Source organism: Vombatus ursinus, unplaced genomic scaffold (genome assembly GCF_900497805.2).
Source record: "Vombatus ursinus unplaced genomic scaffold, bare-nosed wombat genome assembly UNPS02014804.1, whole genome shotgun sequence".
Taxonomy (NCBI): domain Eukaryota; kingdom Metazoa; phylum Chordata; class Mammalia; order Diprotodontia; family Vombatidae; genus Vombatus; species Vombatus ursinus.
In genome coordinates, this window is record NW_020954582.1 from 972,143 (window position 1) to 985,018 (window position 12,876).

Here is a 12,876-nt window from a genome sequence, read left to right on the forward strand (position 1 = left end):
TCTCTCTGTCTCTCTGTCTCTCTGTCTCTCTGTCTCTCTGTCTCTCTCTCATTCCTACACAACTTGGGTCAGTTAGGTGCAATTTTCCATTCTCACCGTGTCTCATGGATGAAATAGCACATAAGCAAATGCAAAATTCACATTGTACTCAAATTGTTCCCTAATATATCAATGGTGTTGGAACAAATTTGTGTTTCCAAATAAGCACGAAAGCAGAACTGACTGTGCTTATCTCCCCAGTCCCTAACACAGCACCTGCACTTAGTAAGTGCTTAGGAAATCTCTTTCAATCGATGGATCCATAATATCTTCTTGTAGGATACAGCAAATGACCTACACCTTTAAGGAAGGTAGGATTCTTCTCAAGATGGGGGTCAGGACAGACTGGACTGGGTGCTCTCTGAGCCCTCTCTCTTCCAGCTCTGAAATCTATGACCTGTTGGTCCTTGTATTTGATCTGGTCCTATAGAGGGTAAGGTTACACTAAGGCTCCAGTATAGACGGGAGGACCTTGGGCAGTGGGGAAACCACCTGTGGTTCTGGACTGGAACTTTAAAGTCCAAAGATACTTGGAGGTTAATAATAAGGACCACGACTTCATAGATCCAGAGTGGGAAGGGCCTTTAGAAGCCTTCTCCTCCACCTGCTCATTTTACAGACTCTCCCAGGTCCTGCGCCAAAAGATGAGCATCAGAGACGGAATCTGAACCAGAAAGAGCCGGGGGAGATGGGCCCTAGGCAACAGAAATGAAATGAAGCGTCCGTGTGGACACAGCTCCGCAGGACTCCGTGCCGCCTCAGGAGGGGGAAGGCCCGTCTGGAACCTGCGCTCTCCTTTGCACCCCAAGCTCCACGGTTGGATCACTCTCTACACTGTATTTCCTGGAGCTTAGCCCCTGTAGCGCTCTGCACCTCGCACAAGGTGACCCTTCAACACAATCTCCCCTTTCCATAATTAGAGGCCTTTCTCTCAGAGCGGGTGGGCTCGTTAAAGCTCCTGCGGCCGGCAGACTTGTTCCATTAGAGGCCAAAGCATTTCATATCCGAGCAAAACATCAGTAAATTAGCCCTCGCCACTGTGCATCCATTTCTGTAATCTGCTCTGCGTGGGGAGCACAGCAGCAGGCAGGCAGCAGCTGCCAAAGTCGGGTGGTGATACCTTTAAGCCTTGGAAACACCAATTAAACTCCAGCTCTGCCTGGGGTAGGTGCATCTCTGTTTGCAAAAACAAATGTGCTTTCACTCTTTGTCGTTAAGTGCATAAATCAGGGCGAATGAGTTTTTCGAGAAAGAAAAAAATCCCTCCTTGATTTCCTTGATTCTTTCCTGTTATCCAAAGCTTTATTTTTAACTACAACTTTTTGAACATTTATCAAATCAAATCTGCCACATTACCTCTGATAAGGTTAAAAAAAAACCCCATTATTCAGTAGTCAAAAAGCATTTATTAAGTACCTGCTGTGTGCTAGACACTGCTGTGGTGAGGGAACAGTCCCTGCCCTTGAGGAGCTCTTAATTTAACCGGGGAGACAACATTCAAACAAGTATGTAAAAACAAGCCATACACAGAGTAACCAGAACCTAATCACCAGAGGGAAGGCCCTAGAATTCAGAGAAACTGGGAAAGGCTTCCTGTAGAAGGAGGGATTAAGAGATCACTTCTCTCTGTGACAGTGAACGCTGGACAGAAACTCTTCTTCCACTGATAACTCTCTTTCTTGTATTTGTCTTTCCTTTCAAATGTATGTATGGTAAGATATAGTGGAAAGAGCTACATTCCTGTGAGGGGTTATGAGATCTTAGAGTCACAGATCCAGAGGGAAAGTAGAGGTCATCTAATCCAGATTGCTCATTTTAGAGACGAAAAACAAGGAAGCCTCAGAGAGACCTGAATATTGGACTCTTCTCTCCCATGAACTGGAGGCTACAATCTTTCCCATCTATAGAAAAAAAGAATTGGACTTAATGGTCTGTTCCTTTCAGCTATAAAATTCTATCTACTCGAGGTTAAAATGGAATTTTGATGTATAAGATTTATGAAACCATCAATAGATCTTCAATAGAGTTTCTCCTTATAGAGTTATCATTTTTTTTTTCCAAAGGCAAATAGTCAATAAACATCTGTTAATTGTCTACTGTGGGCCAGGCACCTCACTGACTTTATGCAAAAATATATACTCATCTCATTTCACACTGTAACTCTTTTTCCTTTCTGTCAAGAGGAGGAGAGAATGGGGTCATTGTCAGTCCTCCGGAATCATGGATGGCCATTGGATTGATCATAGTTCTTCTACCTTCCAAAGCTGTCTATCTTTACAGGGTGGCTGTTGTATAAATTGTTCTCCTGGTTCTGTTCATTTTGTTCCTTTTCAGTTTATGTTTTTTAAATTGTTCATTTTTTATAACATCAATGTTATCATATAAATTATTCTTCTGGCTCTGCTAACTTCTCCCTGACTCAAAAGTCATCAGCATTTCGATATAACATCAATAAAACCCAGCAGGAAGAGAGAGGAAGAGAAATACTATTTAACATAACTACAAAATACATAAAATACTTGGGAGTCTGCCTACCAAGACACAAATAAAACCTATGTAAATACAACTATAAACAACTCTTACCAGAAATAAACACACCTAAATAATTGGTAAAATCTTAGTTGCTCATGGGTAGGCTGAATCAATATCATAAAAATGACAATCCTCTCTAAACTAATTTGCTTATTCTATACCATCCCAATCCAACTATCAAAAGATTACAGAACTAGAACAAATAAGAATGAAATTCATGTAGAGACAGAAAAGATCAAGAATCTCGTGGGAAATACTGAAAAGAAGTGGTAATGAAGGGAGTGAGCAGGCTGGAGCTCAATTGACTACAAAGCAGTGATTCTCAAAGCCATTTAGTGCTAGTTAAAAAACAGAGATCAATCGGTGGAACAGACTAGGTATACAACACACAGAAGCAAAGGAATCTGGAACCCTGGTGGTGTCCAGTAGGCACAAAGAGCCCAGCTACTGGGATAAAGATCTTAGAAAAACTCCTGGAAAATTGGACAGCAGGATGGGGGAAATTAGATTTAGATCAACTCTTCAAATAGACCCTGGAAATTATCTAGTCTACCGTCTTCATTTTACAAGTGAGGAACTTAATGTCTTTTGCTTGTTTTGTCTAATTTTTATACTGTTACATGTACATGACATCTCCCTTAATAGAATGCACACCCCTTGAGAGCAAAGACTGTCTCACTTCTGACTTTGTAGTAAAAGCTTGTTGATTGATGTGGTTGATTGGTCAAGGGAAAGGGTGCAGAAGGAGGTGAAAGGATTTCTTCAAGATTGTCTAGTTAGTTAGGGCAGCACTGGGACTACAACTGAGGTCTACCCCACTCAGTGATATTTCCTCAGCACTGTACCATTTCTCATAAAGAGTTCATCTCCTAACATGGCTCCAATTGCCATGGCTGGGATGGCGATCTGTGCTCCATCTATGCTCCAGCTCAGACCTTACATGCTGCTTATCTAACTAACGTGCTGTAACCTAGAAATCACAGAATTCCCAAATTGGAAGAGGCTTCAGTGGCCATCTAGTGCACCACCACCTGAGCAAGGATCTCCTCTACAACAAAACCAAGTATTCATCCTGGCAGTGGGAGGAAGCCTAGCAGAGCCATAACTAGCACTTGTAGTGCCTGGGGGGCAGGTGGATTCAGTTGATGAGAGACGGCTTCAGCCCAAGGCTGGGGAAAGGAGGAAAGAACGGACCTTGGGACATGGGTGAGAAGAGGGTAGGGCTGAGTGAGTTACAAAGGACAGGAAGAGCACCATCTTGCTAAGCAAGTGTTAAGACCAGTTGTTAATGCTTCAGAAGCCACATTCATTCTCCCCAAGCTCTACTTTCTGGTGCCCAGGAACAAAGTTTGAGTGTAATCTCCCACCTCTCTTTGCAGCCCCTACTACTTCTGGGGAACTCTCATTGTGAGGAAGGCTTTCTTGCCATCAAGTCTGCATGTTCCCCTTTGAAATTTATTCCTCCTAGAGCAGGAGTTCTTAGTCTGGGGTCCATAGATAGATTCGGCAGCTGCATGTAAAAATTACACCTTTGTTTTCACTAACTTCTCATTGAAATTTAGCATTTCCTTCAATTATTCAAAAAGATGACTCTGAGATGGGGTTCCCTGAGTTCTCTAGATTTCCAAAGGGATCCATGATACAAATAAGATTAAAAATCTCTGCTCAAGAACCAAACAGAACAAATCTAATCACTTTTTTCACAAGGTAGTCCTTCAAATATTTCATGTTAGTTATCAAATAAGATTATATATTTGCAAACTTTCAAAAGATATATATATATATATATACACACATATATATGATCCTTCATATAAAATAATTTTTTGTCTAGATTTATGATTTCTTTGGCATAGGGAGTTCTCGGTATATAAAAATCAAAGATTTAGCATGAGAAGATTTATTAGGGACTGAGTCCAATTTCCTCATTTTATAGATGAGAAAACTGAGGCAGAGAGAGGTTAAGGACTTGTCCAGGTTGACACAGTTAGTAATTATCAGAGACAGGATTTGAATATAGGTCTTCCTAACTCTTAAGTCTCATCTACTACCCATTGTACCATCTGTGAGCCTAACTTCCTGGAGCAGACTTGAAGCCAGGTCTTTCTGACAACAAAGTTGGCCCTCTAACCACCAGGTCATGCTGCCTCTCAATCTGGGTGTGAACATGGGGGAGAGGGAAGGGAACAATGGTCCGTCCTGGGGAGTTGAGTGGTGTAGGAGGAACTCCTGGTGATGAACTCCACATACCAGCACAGACCAGCAATCTTCTGGTAGCCGGCAGGTTTGACTCAGGACGTGGGAAGATTCTATGACATGCCCAGAGTTGGGGTGTGTGAGAGAAGACATGGACTCAGGTCTGAGATCAGTGCTCTCTCCCCTCCAGCTTTCCGCTGCCTCTGCCTTTCCTCTCAAGCTTGACAAGAGATGGTCTGGGACCAGTGCTGAAGAGGCAGCCAAGGTCCTCCCTTTGCACATGTACTCCTTGTGACAGTGGGTGGATTCCATTAAAACATTACTATTTAACCATAAGCCCATGAGGTGATGGACCCAAGACACAGAACATGGTCAATGTGGGAATTTGCTTTTCTTGTTTATGTGTATTTGTTACAAAGGTTTTCTTTTAATTGGTCAGCTGGGTCATGGGAGGGAGGAAGGAGAGAAAATAAATGCTTGTTAATTAATAACAAATTTAACCAGAAGTGAATTTCTTACCACCTTCTTACCTTCAGCAGGGCACAGAAAGAATAGAATTTGTGCATTGTGATGCTCAGTCATTCTCAAAGATAATTTAGATCCTGACCATTGTGTTAACCCTTTCAGACGACTAGGCCAAAATGGCCTAGTCACTGAGCACTACGGAGTAACTTAGGGCCAGTAAAACCTCAATTTTTCTTGAAAGTTATCTATTCCTCTTTCATAAGCACCTCCTTTTCACAGCTAGAGTGGAGAGTCTTGGGTTTTTGTGCCCCATATCCAGAGAATGGGGCAGCTAGGTGATGCAGTGGATAGAGTGAAAGGCCTGGAGTAGGTAAGACCTGAGTTCAAATCTGTCCTCAGACACTTACTAGCTGTGTGACCCTGGGCAAGTCACTTAACCCTGTTTGCCTCAGTTTGTTCATCCATAAAATGAGCTAGAGAAGGAAATGGCAAACCACTTCAGTATGTTTGCTAAAGATACTAGGGTCACAAAGAGTCAGACATGGCTGGAAAACAACTGGAAAACAACAGCATCATCCACACAATGACTTTTAACCATGGAATCCTGTCCTTTTAGGTCAATCCACGTATCTTCCATCCTGTGTCCCAAACCCGTTCAGTGCCTGTCACACAGTAGGTACTTCTTAACTGGTACACTTAACACAGAAAGTGTCTTTCCTCATCATCAACTTATAATGACCAGTCAGGCCAGACAAGTCAGCATTGGTCTTAGTCATTTGATTGGCTGCAGATAAGACAGAACCACTTTAAACAAAGGGATTCCAGAGCCCAAGGGTGCTGGACCATCCGAACACAACTTATGGCGCACTGCTACTCATCGTGAGGCACTTACCGTCATGATGAGCCCCTTCTCCTGGAAATATTTGATCAAGGGCGAGGCATTCTGCTTGAAATTGGCAAGCCTTCGCTGGGTGGCTTTCACGTTGTCGTCAGGCCTGCCCTGCTGCTCCGCCCTCTTCAGCAGTCTCTCCTTGAGCCGCTGGCTAGTGCAAGCCAGGAACACGACCAAGTCTGGGGGGCAGATCTGTGGAGAGGGGCACCAACAGCAGGTCTTAGTCAAGCCAGTGTGCACCAATCGGGGCTGCTTAGAGGGTTTCATCTGGGAAACACTTTGAATTCTCAAGAACTCACAGCTTCTCAGTTGAGCTTCCAGGCCGATTCAATAGCAGACACTTATTAAACATCTACTGAACGCAGAACACTCAGCATGTATCAGGGCACAGAGTTTAGATAAGAAATGGCCTTCCAGAATCCACTGATCAACAAACATTTATTAAGCACTTACTATGTACCAGGCACTGCGCTATGCAATAGGGAAACAGCATGTGTTCGGGCAAATCAGTCAATACTCAAGTTAATAAGCATGTATCAAGTGCCTACTGTGTGCAGATGCTATAACTCTAAGTAGAAGTCAATAAAAAGTGATTTTTGATTGAAGGGATCAGGGAAGGCCCCATGTAGGAGGAGGCATTTGAGTTGAGTTTTGAAAGAAGCCAGGAATTCTAAATGAGGAGGGAATGCATCCCAGGCATAGGGGGCAGCCAGTGCAAAAGCACCAGGGTGAGAGAGAATGCTATTTGTCAGTCGCTCAACAAACATTTATTGAGTGCTTACTGTGTATTAGGAATTTCTGTATATTTCTATATATATATATATATATATATGTATACATACATACATATATATTTATATATGTGTTTATATATATATATTTATACCAACAAAACCCAACAGGAAGAGATAGAAAAATTCCACTTAAAATAACTACAAAATGTATTAAATATTTAGAAGTCTACTTATCAAGAAACATAGAACTGTATGAATACAACTACAAAACACTCTTTGAGGTAATATAGACATAAATAATTGCAGAAATATTAATTGCTCATGGATGGGCTGAACCAACATAGTAAACAATTCAATACTACCTAACTTTATTTAATTCCATACCAATCAAGGTACTGGAAGATTACTGTAGAGCTAAAAAAAAAAAAAAGGTAATAAAATTCATCAGGAAGAACAAATGATCAAGAATCTCAAAGAAATAATGAAAAAAGTGGGAAGGAAAGGGGCCTGATGGTACCAGATGTCAAACTATGCTACAATGCAGTAATTGTCTAAATAATTTAGTGCCGGTTAAAAAATAGAGATTGATGAGTAGAACACATTAGCGATACAATACATAGAAGCAAACAAACCTAGAAGCCTAGTGTTTGAAAAACTCAAAGACTCAAGTTACTGGGGGTAAAAACTCACTATTCAGCAAAAACTGCTGGGAAAACTGGAAAGCAATCTGGCAGAAATTACATTTTGGTCAATATCTTATATCATGTGCCAAGATTGACTCCACGTATATGTATGACTTAGACATTGAAAGGTCACATCCTCAATAAATTACAGGAATAATGAAGAAATTCACTTCTGGATCTATCGGTAGAGAAAGAGTCTAAGGCTAAATAAGGGATAGAGAGAATCACAGAAGACAAAATGGACAATTTTGAGCACATAAAGTTAAAAAGCTTTTGAATGAGCAAAAGCAAAGTAGCTAAAATTAGAAGGGAAACAGTTAATTGGGAAAAATTCTCTGCTCTTTGGGAAAGGTCTCATTTTCAAGATATGTAAAGAATCGATTCAAATTTATAAGAATAAGAACTATTCTGCATTTGACAAATGATCAAAGAATACAGACAGGGAGTTGACAAAAGAAGAAATCTAAGCTATCAGCGGTTATGTGAACAAAAACATTCCAAATAATTAATCTTTAGAAAGTTGCAAATAAAAACAATTTTGGGTGTCCACCATCTATCATTGGGTTGACAGCAATGAGAAAAGGGGAAATGACAAATGTTGGAGTGACTGTGGGAAAATAAAGACATCAATACATCGTTGATAGAGATGTGAATTGATCCAGCCATTCTGGAAAGCCATTTGGAACAATGTCCCCAAAGTCACTAAAAAAAGTCAAATGTACAAAAATATTCACAGCAGCTTTTCATAGCAAAGCCAAACCAGAGACTAAGAGGGTGCCCATCTATGGGAGAAGGGCTAATCAAATCATGGTATATGAAAGTAATGGAAAGTTATTATGCCATAAGAAACGATGAAATGGGCAGTCTCAGAGGAAACTAAGAAAGCCTGTATAGGTTGAGGCAGAACTAGGAGGACAAGTCATACAATAACATGATGAAGAAAAACAGCTTTGAACGAGAAAACAATAGTCTGGGAGACTGAAGATGAAACATGGTGCCCCTCTCCGGCCAAAGAGGTGGATGACTCAGTGTACGAGATACATAGTTTGGGGCATGACCATTGGGAGAATAGGTTTTGCGTAATTATGCATATTTGTTACAAGGCTTTTGAAAAAGGCTTGTGAATTGAAAAAAAGTTAAATTAAAAAAAGAAATGCATGGTCTTAGAGAGTTTCCTGGGGCACAGAGAGCACATCCTAATCAGGATGTAAAACTGGATCCTCCTGTCCAGCTTTCTATCCATTAAACTACTTCTCACCTTTCACATAGTAGGTTCTAATAAACATTGAATTTAAATAGCTAATAGCATGGAGCTTCTGAAAAAGGTTTACCAAGGGCTTTACTTAGATTATCCCATTTGATCTTCTCAATAATCCTGGGAGCTAGGTGTTATAATCATCTCCATTTTACAGATGAAGAAACTGAGGCAGACAGGTGAAGTGACTTGCCCAGGGTCACACAGTTGAGGCCACATTTGAACTCAGGTTTTCCTGACTCTAGGTCCAGCATCTACACTCTTCCCCACCTGGCTGCTATAAGATAAATAGCTTCCGAACTAAAACATACAGGGAGCAGTAGTGAGCCACATGGAATAGCATTCTTATGCTTATAATGAGCATTTTGGACAATCAAACAACTTGGTATTTTAAAAAATTACGTTGCTCTTTGTGACGATCGGAATTCCTTTTTCTCTGCCTCAGTGTAAGGCAGGGGTTCCTAACCTTTCTCTGTGCCACAGACCCCACTTTGTAGATGGGTGGTCTTGCCCAGGTATGGATTGTACTAAATCACTTTGGCTTCTGAGGTTACATTCTGTCCCCCAGGTTCAGGACCTTGGAGTCCTTCTTGACTCTCCATCAAACTGGATCCTTTGCCAAGTCTGCCCTCTCTCTTCAGGGACCTGGCCGGGAATCCTAATTTGGAAGTCATCTCCTCTCAGCTGAACCAGGTAGCAGAACCAGACTGCGGGGTGGGGAGCGATGGAAGGAAGGATGGTTGTGGCATCTACCACACCTGAGTTCTAATCCTAATCTCTGGTACTTTGGGCAATAATAATAGCAGCCATAATGAGCAATAGCATTTATATGGAACTTTAGGGTTTGCAAAGGGCTCTGCATCTTTTATCTCACTTCTCTGCACATGTTTTCTCATCTGTTAAATGAGGACATTGATGATGTCTGTGGTCCCATTGCCTTGAAATGGAGGCTCCTACCATCCCAATGAGTCTCTCTGCTTAGGTTTTCTCTCCCTCTCCCAATCAGACCTTATCAAAACTTCCCCAATAGTTTGCCCAAGGCATAGGTTTGCCTTGCACACAGGACAAGCTGTTTGCATGTCCAAAAGCCTGCTCCCTTTTGCCTCCAGGATGAAATGCAAACCCCTCTTTCCAACTAGAGGACCCTCTGTGGTCTGCCTCAAACCTACTGTCCCATCCTTATCTCACGTTCCCCCTCTTCCCACTCTACATGCCTTTGGACATTTGCAAAAACTGTCTTTGAATTTCTAGAATGAATGCAGCCCTCATTTTCCCTTGTCAGAACCCCTGTTTCTTCTCATCTCCACTGGGTGGTTCCAAAGCCTTTCCTGATTTCCACAGGTGTAATAGTTCTCACCATCTTCCCCATTACCTTGCAGGTGTATTCTTAACCTGCTGCAGGTAAGCTCTTTACAATCAGGACCTACTTCACATCCCCAGTAGCTAGCACATAGTGGGGGGGTCACTCAATGTTTGCTGAATTGTAGAAGGAGAGGTAATTATGGAGTGATTCTGACCAGGTCTGGGAATACATGTATTTAATGTAGCCTGAGACTGCCATTCATTTCTATACATAAATTCTCTCTGTGTAGATCTCTCTCTCTCTGTCTCTCTCTCTCTCCTCTCTTTCTCTCTAATCTATGTATCTATATATACATTCTATATAAGTGAATTTCTAAATATAATTTTTAGCAGTTTTTTTACATTGCTTTCTTTATCTTTAATGAAAGCAATTAAATTCTGAACATTAAAATTGTATTTTCATTGTGCTCCAAAATTAAACATTTGCTTTCCACCTCACTGATAAAAGCAACGGGGCTTCTCACCAATGCTTCTGCAGCTCCTTGTCACAAGGAGATTGATCATGGGCATTTTTTACAGTCACAGCATTTGAGGAACTGGCTTCATTCTTGTTCCCGCCCTCTGCACTTCAAGAGCCCTTTGTACCACAAGGCAAATGTGCTAATTAATAGGATTCCTCACAGTAAAAGTCAACCTAGACCCTGACTCCCCTGGGATGAGCATGCTGGTGGAAAACCCTGTAGTTGTTTAGAAATTCTGTTGACTAGGCTGCATGCAGAGGGGCTAGAAAGCAGGACATGGAGTCAGAGTGGCTTGGGTTCAAATCTAGCCTCAGACACATGCCCAAGTGGCCCAGGACTGTAAGGTATAGAACAAGCCCTGAGCTCCATGGAAAGGAGCTTCCTTGCCACAGAACTGGCTGCCCATCTACAGTCATGGAATCATAGGTCCAGGTCAAAGGACTGAGAAAAATGTTACTTCCTCAGGAATGCTTTTTTCTAAAGGAAAGGAAATCAATGTTGCTTTCATTCTCTACAGGTAGAGGAGGCACTAGGGGACCCCTTCTCCTGTGCTGTCTCCTGCTTCAATTTGACTGGACACCTGGCAGGAAGTGATCCTTCCTTAGGGAACTGAATGTAGGTGCTTCATCTGCACAGCCATGGCACCGCCCCCAGCAGGTCTGAATGGGGATGAATGGAAGGGTCTGGCTGAAGCCCAGAAGGGGCCTCAGAGGCCTCTACTCCATGTACACGCAAGATCACTGTTCCTATTCCTAAATTAACGCAACAATTGCACCAGCAATGAACTGGGCTTCTGATTGCCAGCTTTGGCCTCGAGCCCACCCATCCCAGTCTGCTTGGTCCCCTGGTGTAGCCTATGGATCAGGCATCTATCTTGTGCCCAACGAGACTTTCTCTTTCCTGGTCCCTCGGTGTCTCCCCCTTCCATTCACAAAGCACAAAATAATCCTCCATTGATCAAGAAGGTCCTCCCCTCCCCCCAGCCTTCCAAGAAGTCTTTCCTACCTCTTCTCTCCCCCAGCATGGTCACTGCCTCCAGGGCCCAGGGATGTGGAGGAATTCTACAGGAGACCAAAGGAAAGACCATCTGAGGTACAGCACTCAGAAGGGTGGGGATGGGGCTTGCATAGAGCTGTCTGAAGAGCACTTCAGGCTGGGCTCCGCTAGCACCCAGGCGCCAATTCTCATAAACCAAATGAGGACCAACGTCCACATGCACAAAAGAACTCCCTGTTCAAACTGGATTTGTAAAGGGCATACCTAGGAGACAGAAAAGGCACAGTGGTGGCGACTCTCCAACAATGCCATGGCCCTCTTGAAGGTAGGCATGTATTCCCCTCACCCAGCACTGTGGCTGGCACATTTTTCTGGGTGGGACCTGTGATTTCATTGGTAGAAAGAACCCCCAATAAAGACATTCCTTCTCAATGTGGGCTGGCATTGCATAGCAACTTGGAGAGTTAGCTGGGGGCCCTGAGAGGTTAGGGGGTTTTGCCCATGGTCACATAACCAGGATGGGTCAAAGGTGAGAGTTCAACCTCTTCCTCACACTGAGGCCAATTCTCTATATACATAGTATAGTAATACCATGCTACTTGGCACACACTAGGTGTTTAATAAATGCTTATTGAATTGAACTAAAGATCAAGAAGGGATAGAATCAGTGCTCAGGGCAGATGAGATGATGAAAATGGACAACAGAGACCACACAATTTACTCAACTCTATTTTGTTTTCATTTTCTCTACCAAAGAAAGCAGTTTTAGGCTGGAATAATAACACGAACCTAACCTCACATAATTAAGAAGATGGCAAGAGAGCACCTGGCTTCCTTTAACAATAATGGTTAACAATAAAGGCCAAGAGTGCCTTGGGTCTGCCAAACATGTCACCTATGGCAACTCATCTGATCTGCACAACAAATATTGTGAAGAAAGTATTCTAATTATCCCCATTTTTACAGATGAGGAAACTGAGGTTAAGTGACTAGTCCAGGGTCACATAGTAAGTTGATGAGATAGGATTTGAACTCAGATCTTCTTGACTCCAACTCCAGCACTCTATTCAGTATGCCACCTCCAAAGGAAACATCAATTGCTGACTTTGGAAGGTAGCATCCTCACTGCCCAGTGAAGGACTGTCATATTTTTCTATCTGTATTCCCAGAGTTTGGCACAGGGTAGGCAATTAGAAAATCCTTCTTTCTTTCTTTCCTTCCTTCCTTCCTTCCTTCCTTCCTTCCTTCCTTCCTTCCTTCC

At 42.4% G+C, this 12,876-nt stretch overlaps 1 protein-coding gene across 1 annotated transcript in view; it reads right to left on the reverse strand.

The window, feature by feature from the left end:
* The window catches only part of AK5 (adenylate kinase 5), a 206,730-nt gene that overhangs the window by 139,983 nt on the left and 53,871 nt on the right, over positions 1-12,876 (reverse strand). Inside the window, exon 6 of the mRNA XM_027874060.1 lies at positions 6,125-6,316. Coding sequence (XP_027729861.1) covers positions 6,125-6,316 — 192 coding nt within the window. The remainder of the gene's footprint in view (positions 1-6,124; positions 6,317-12,876) is intronic.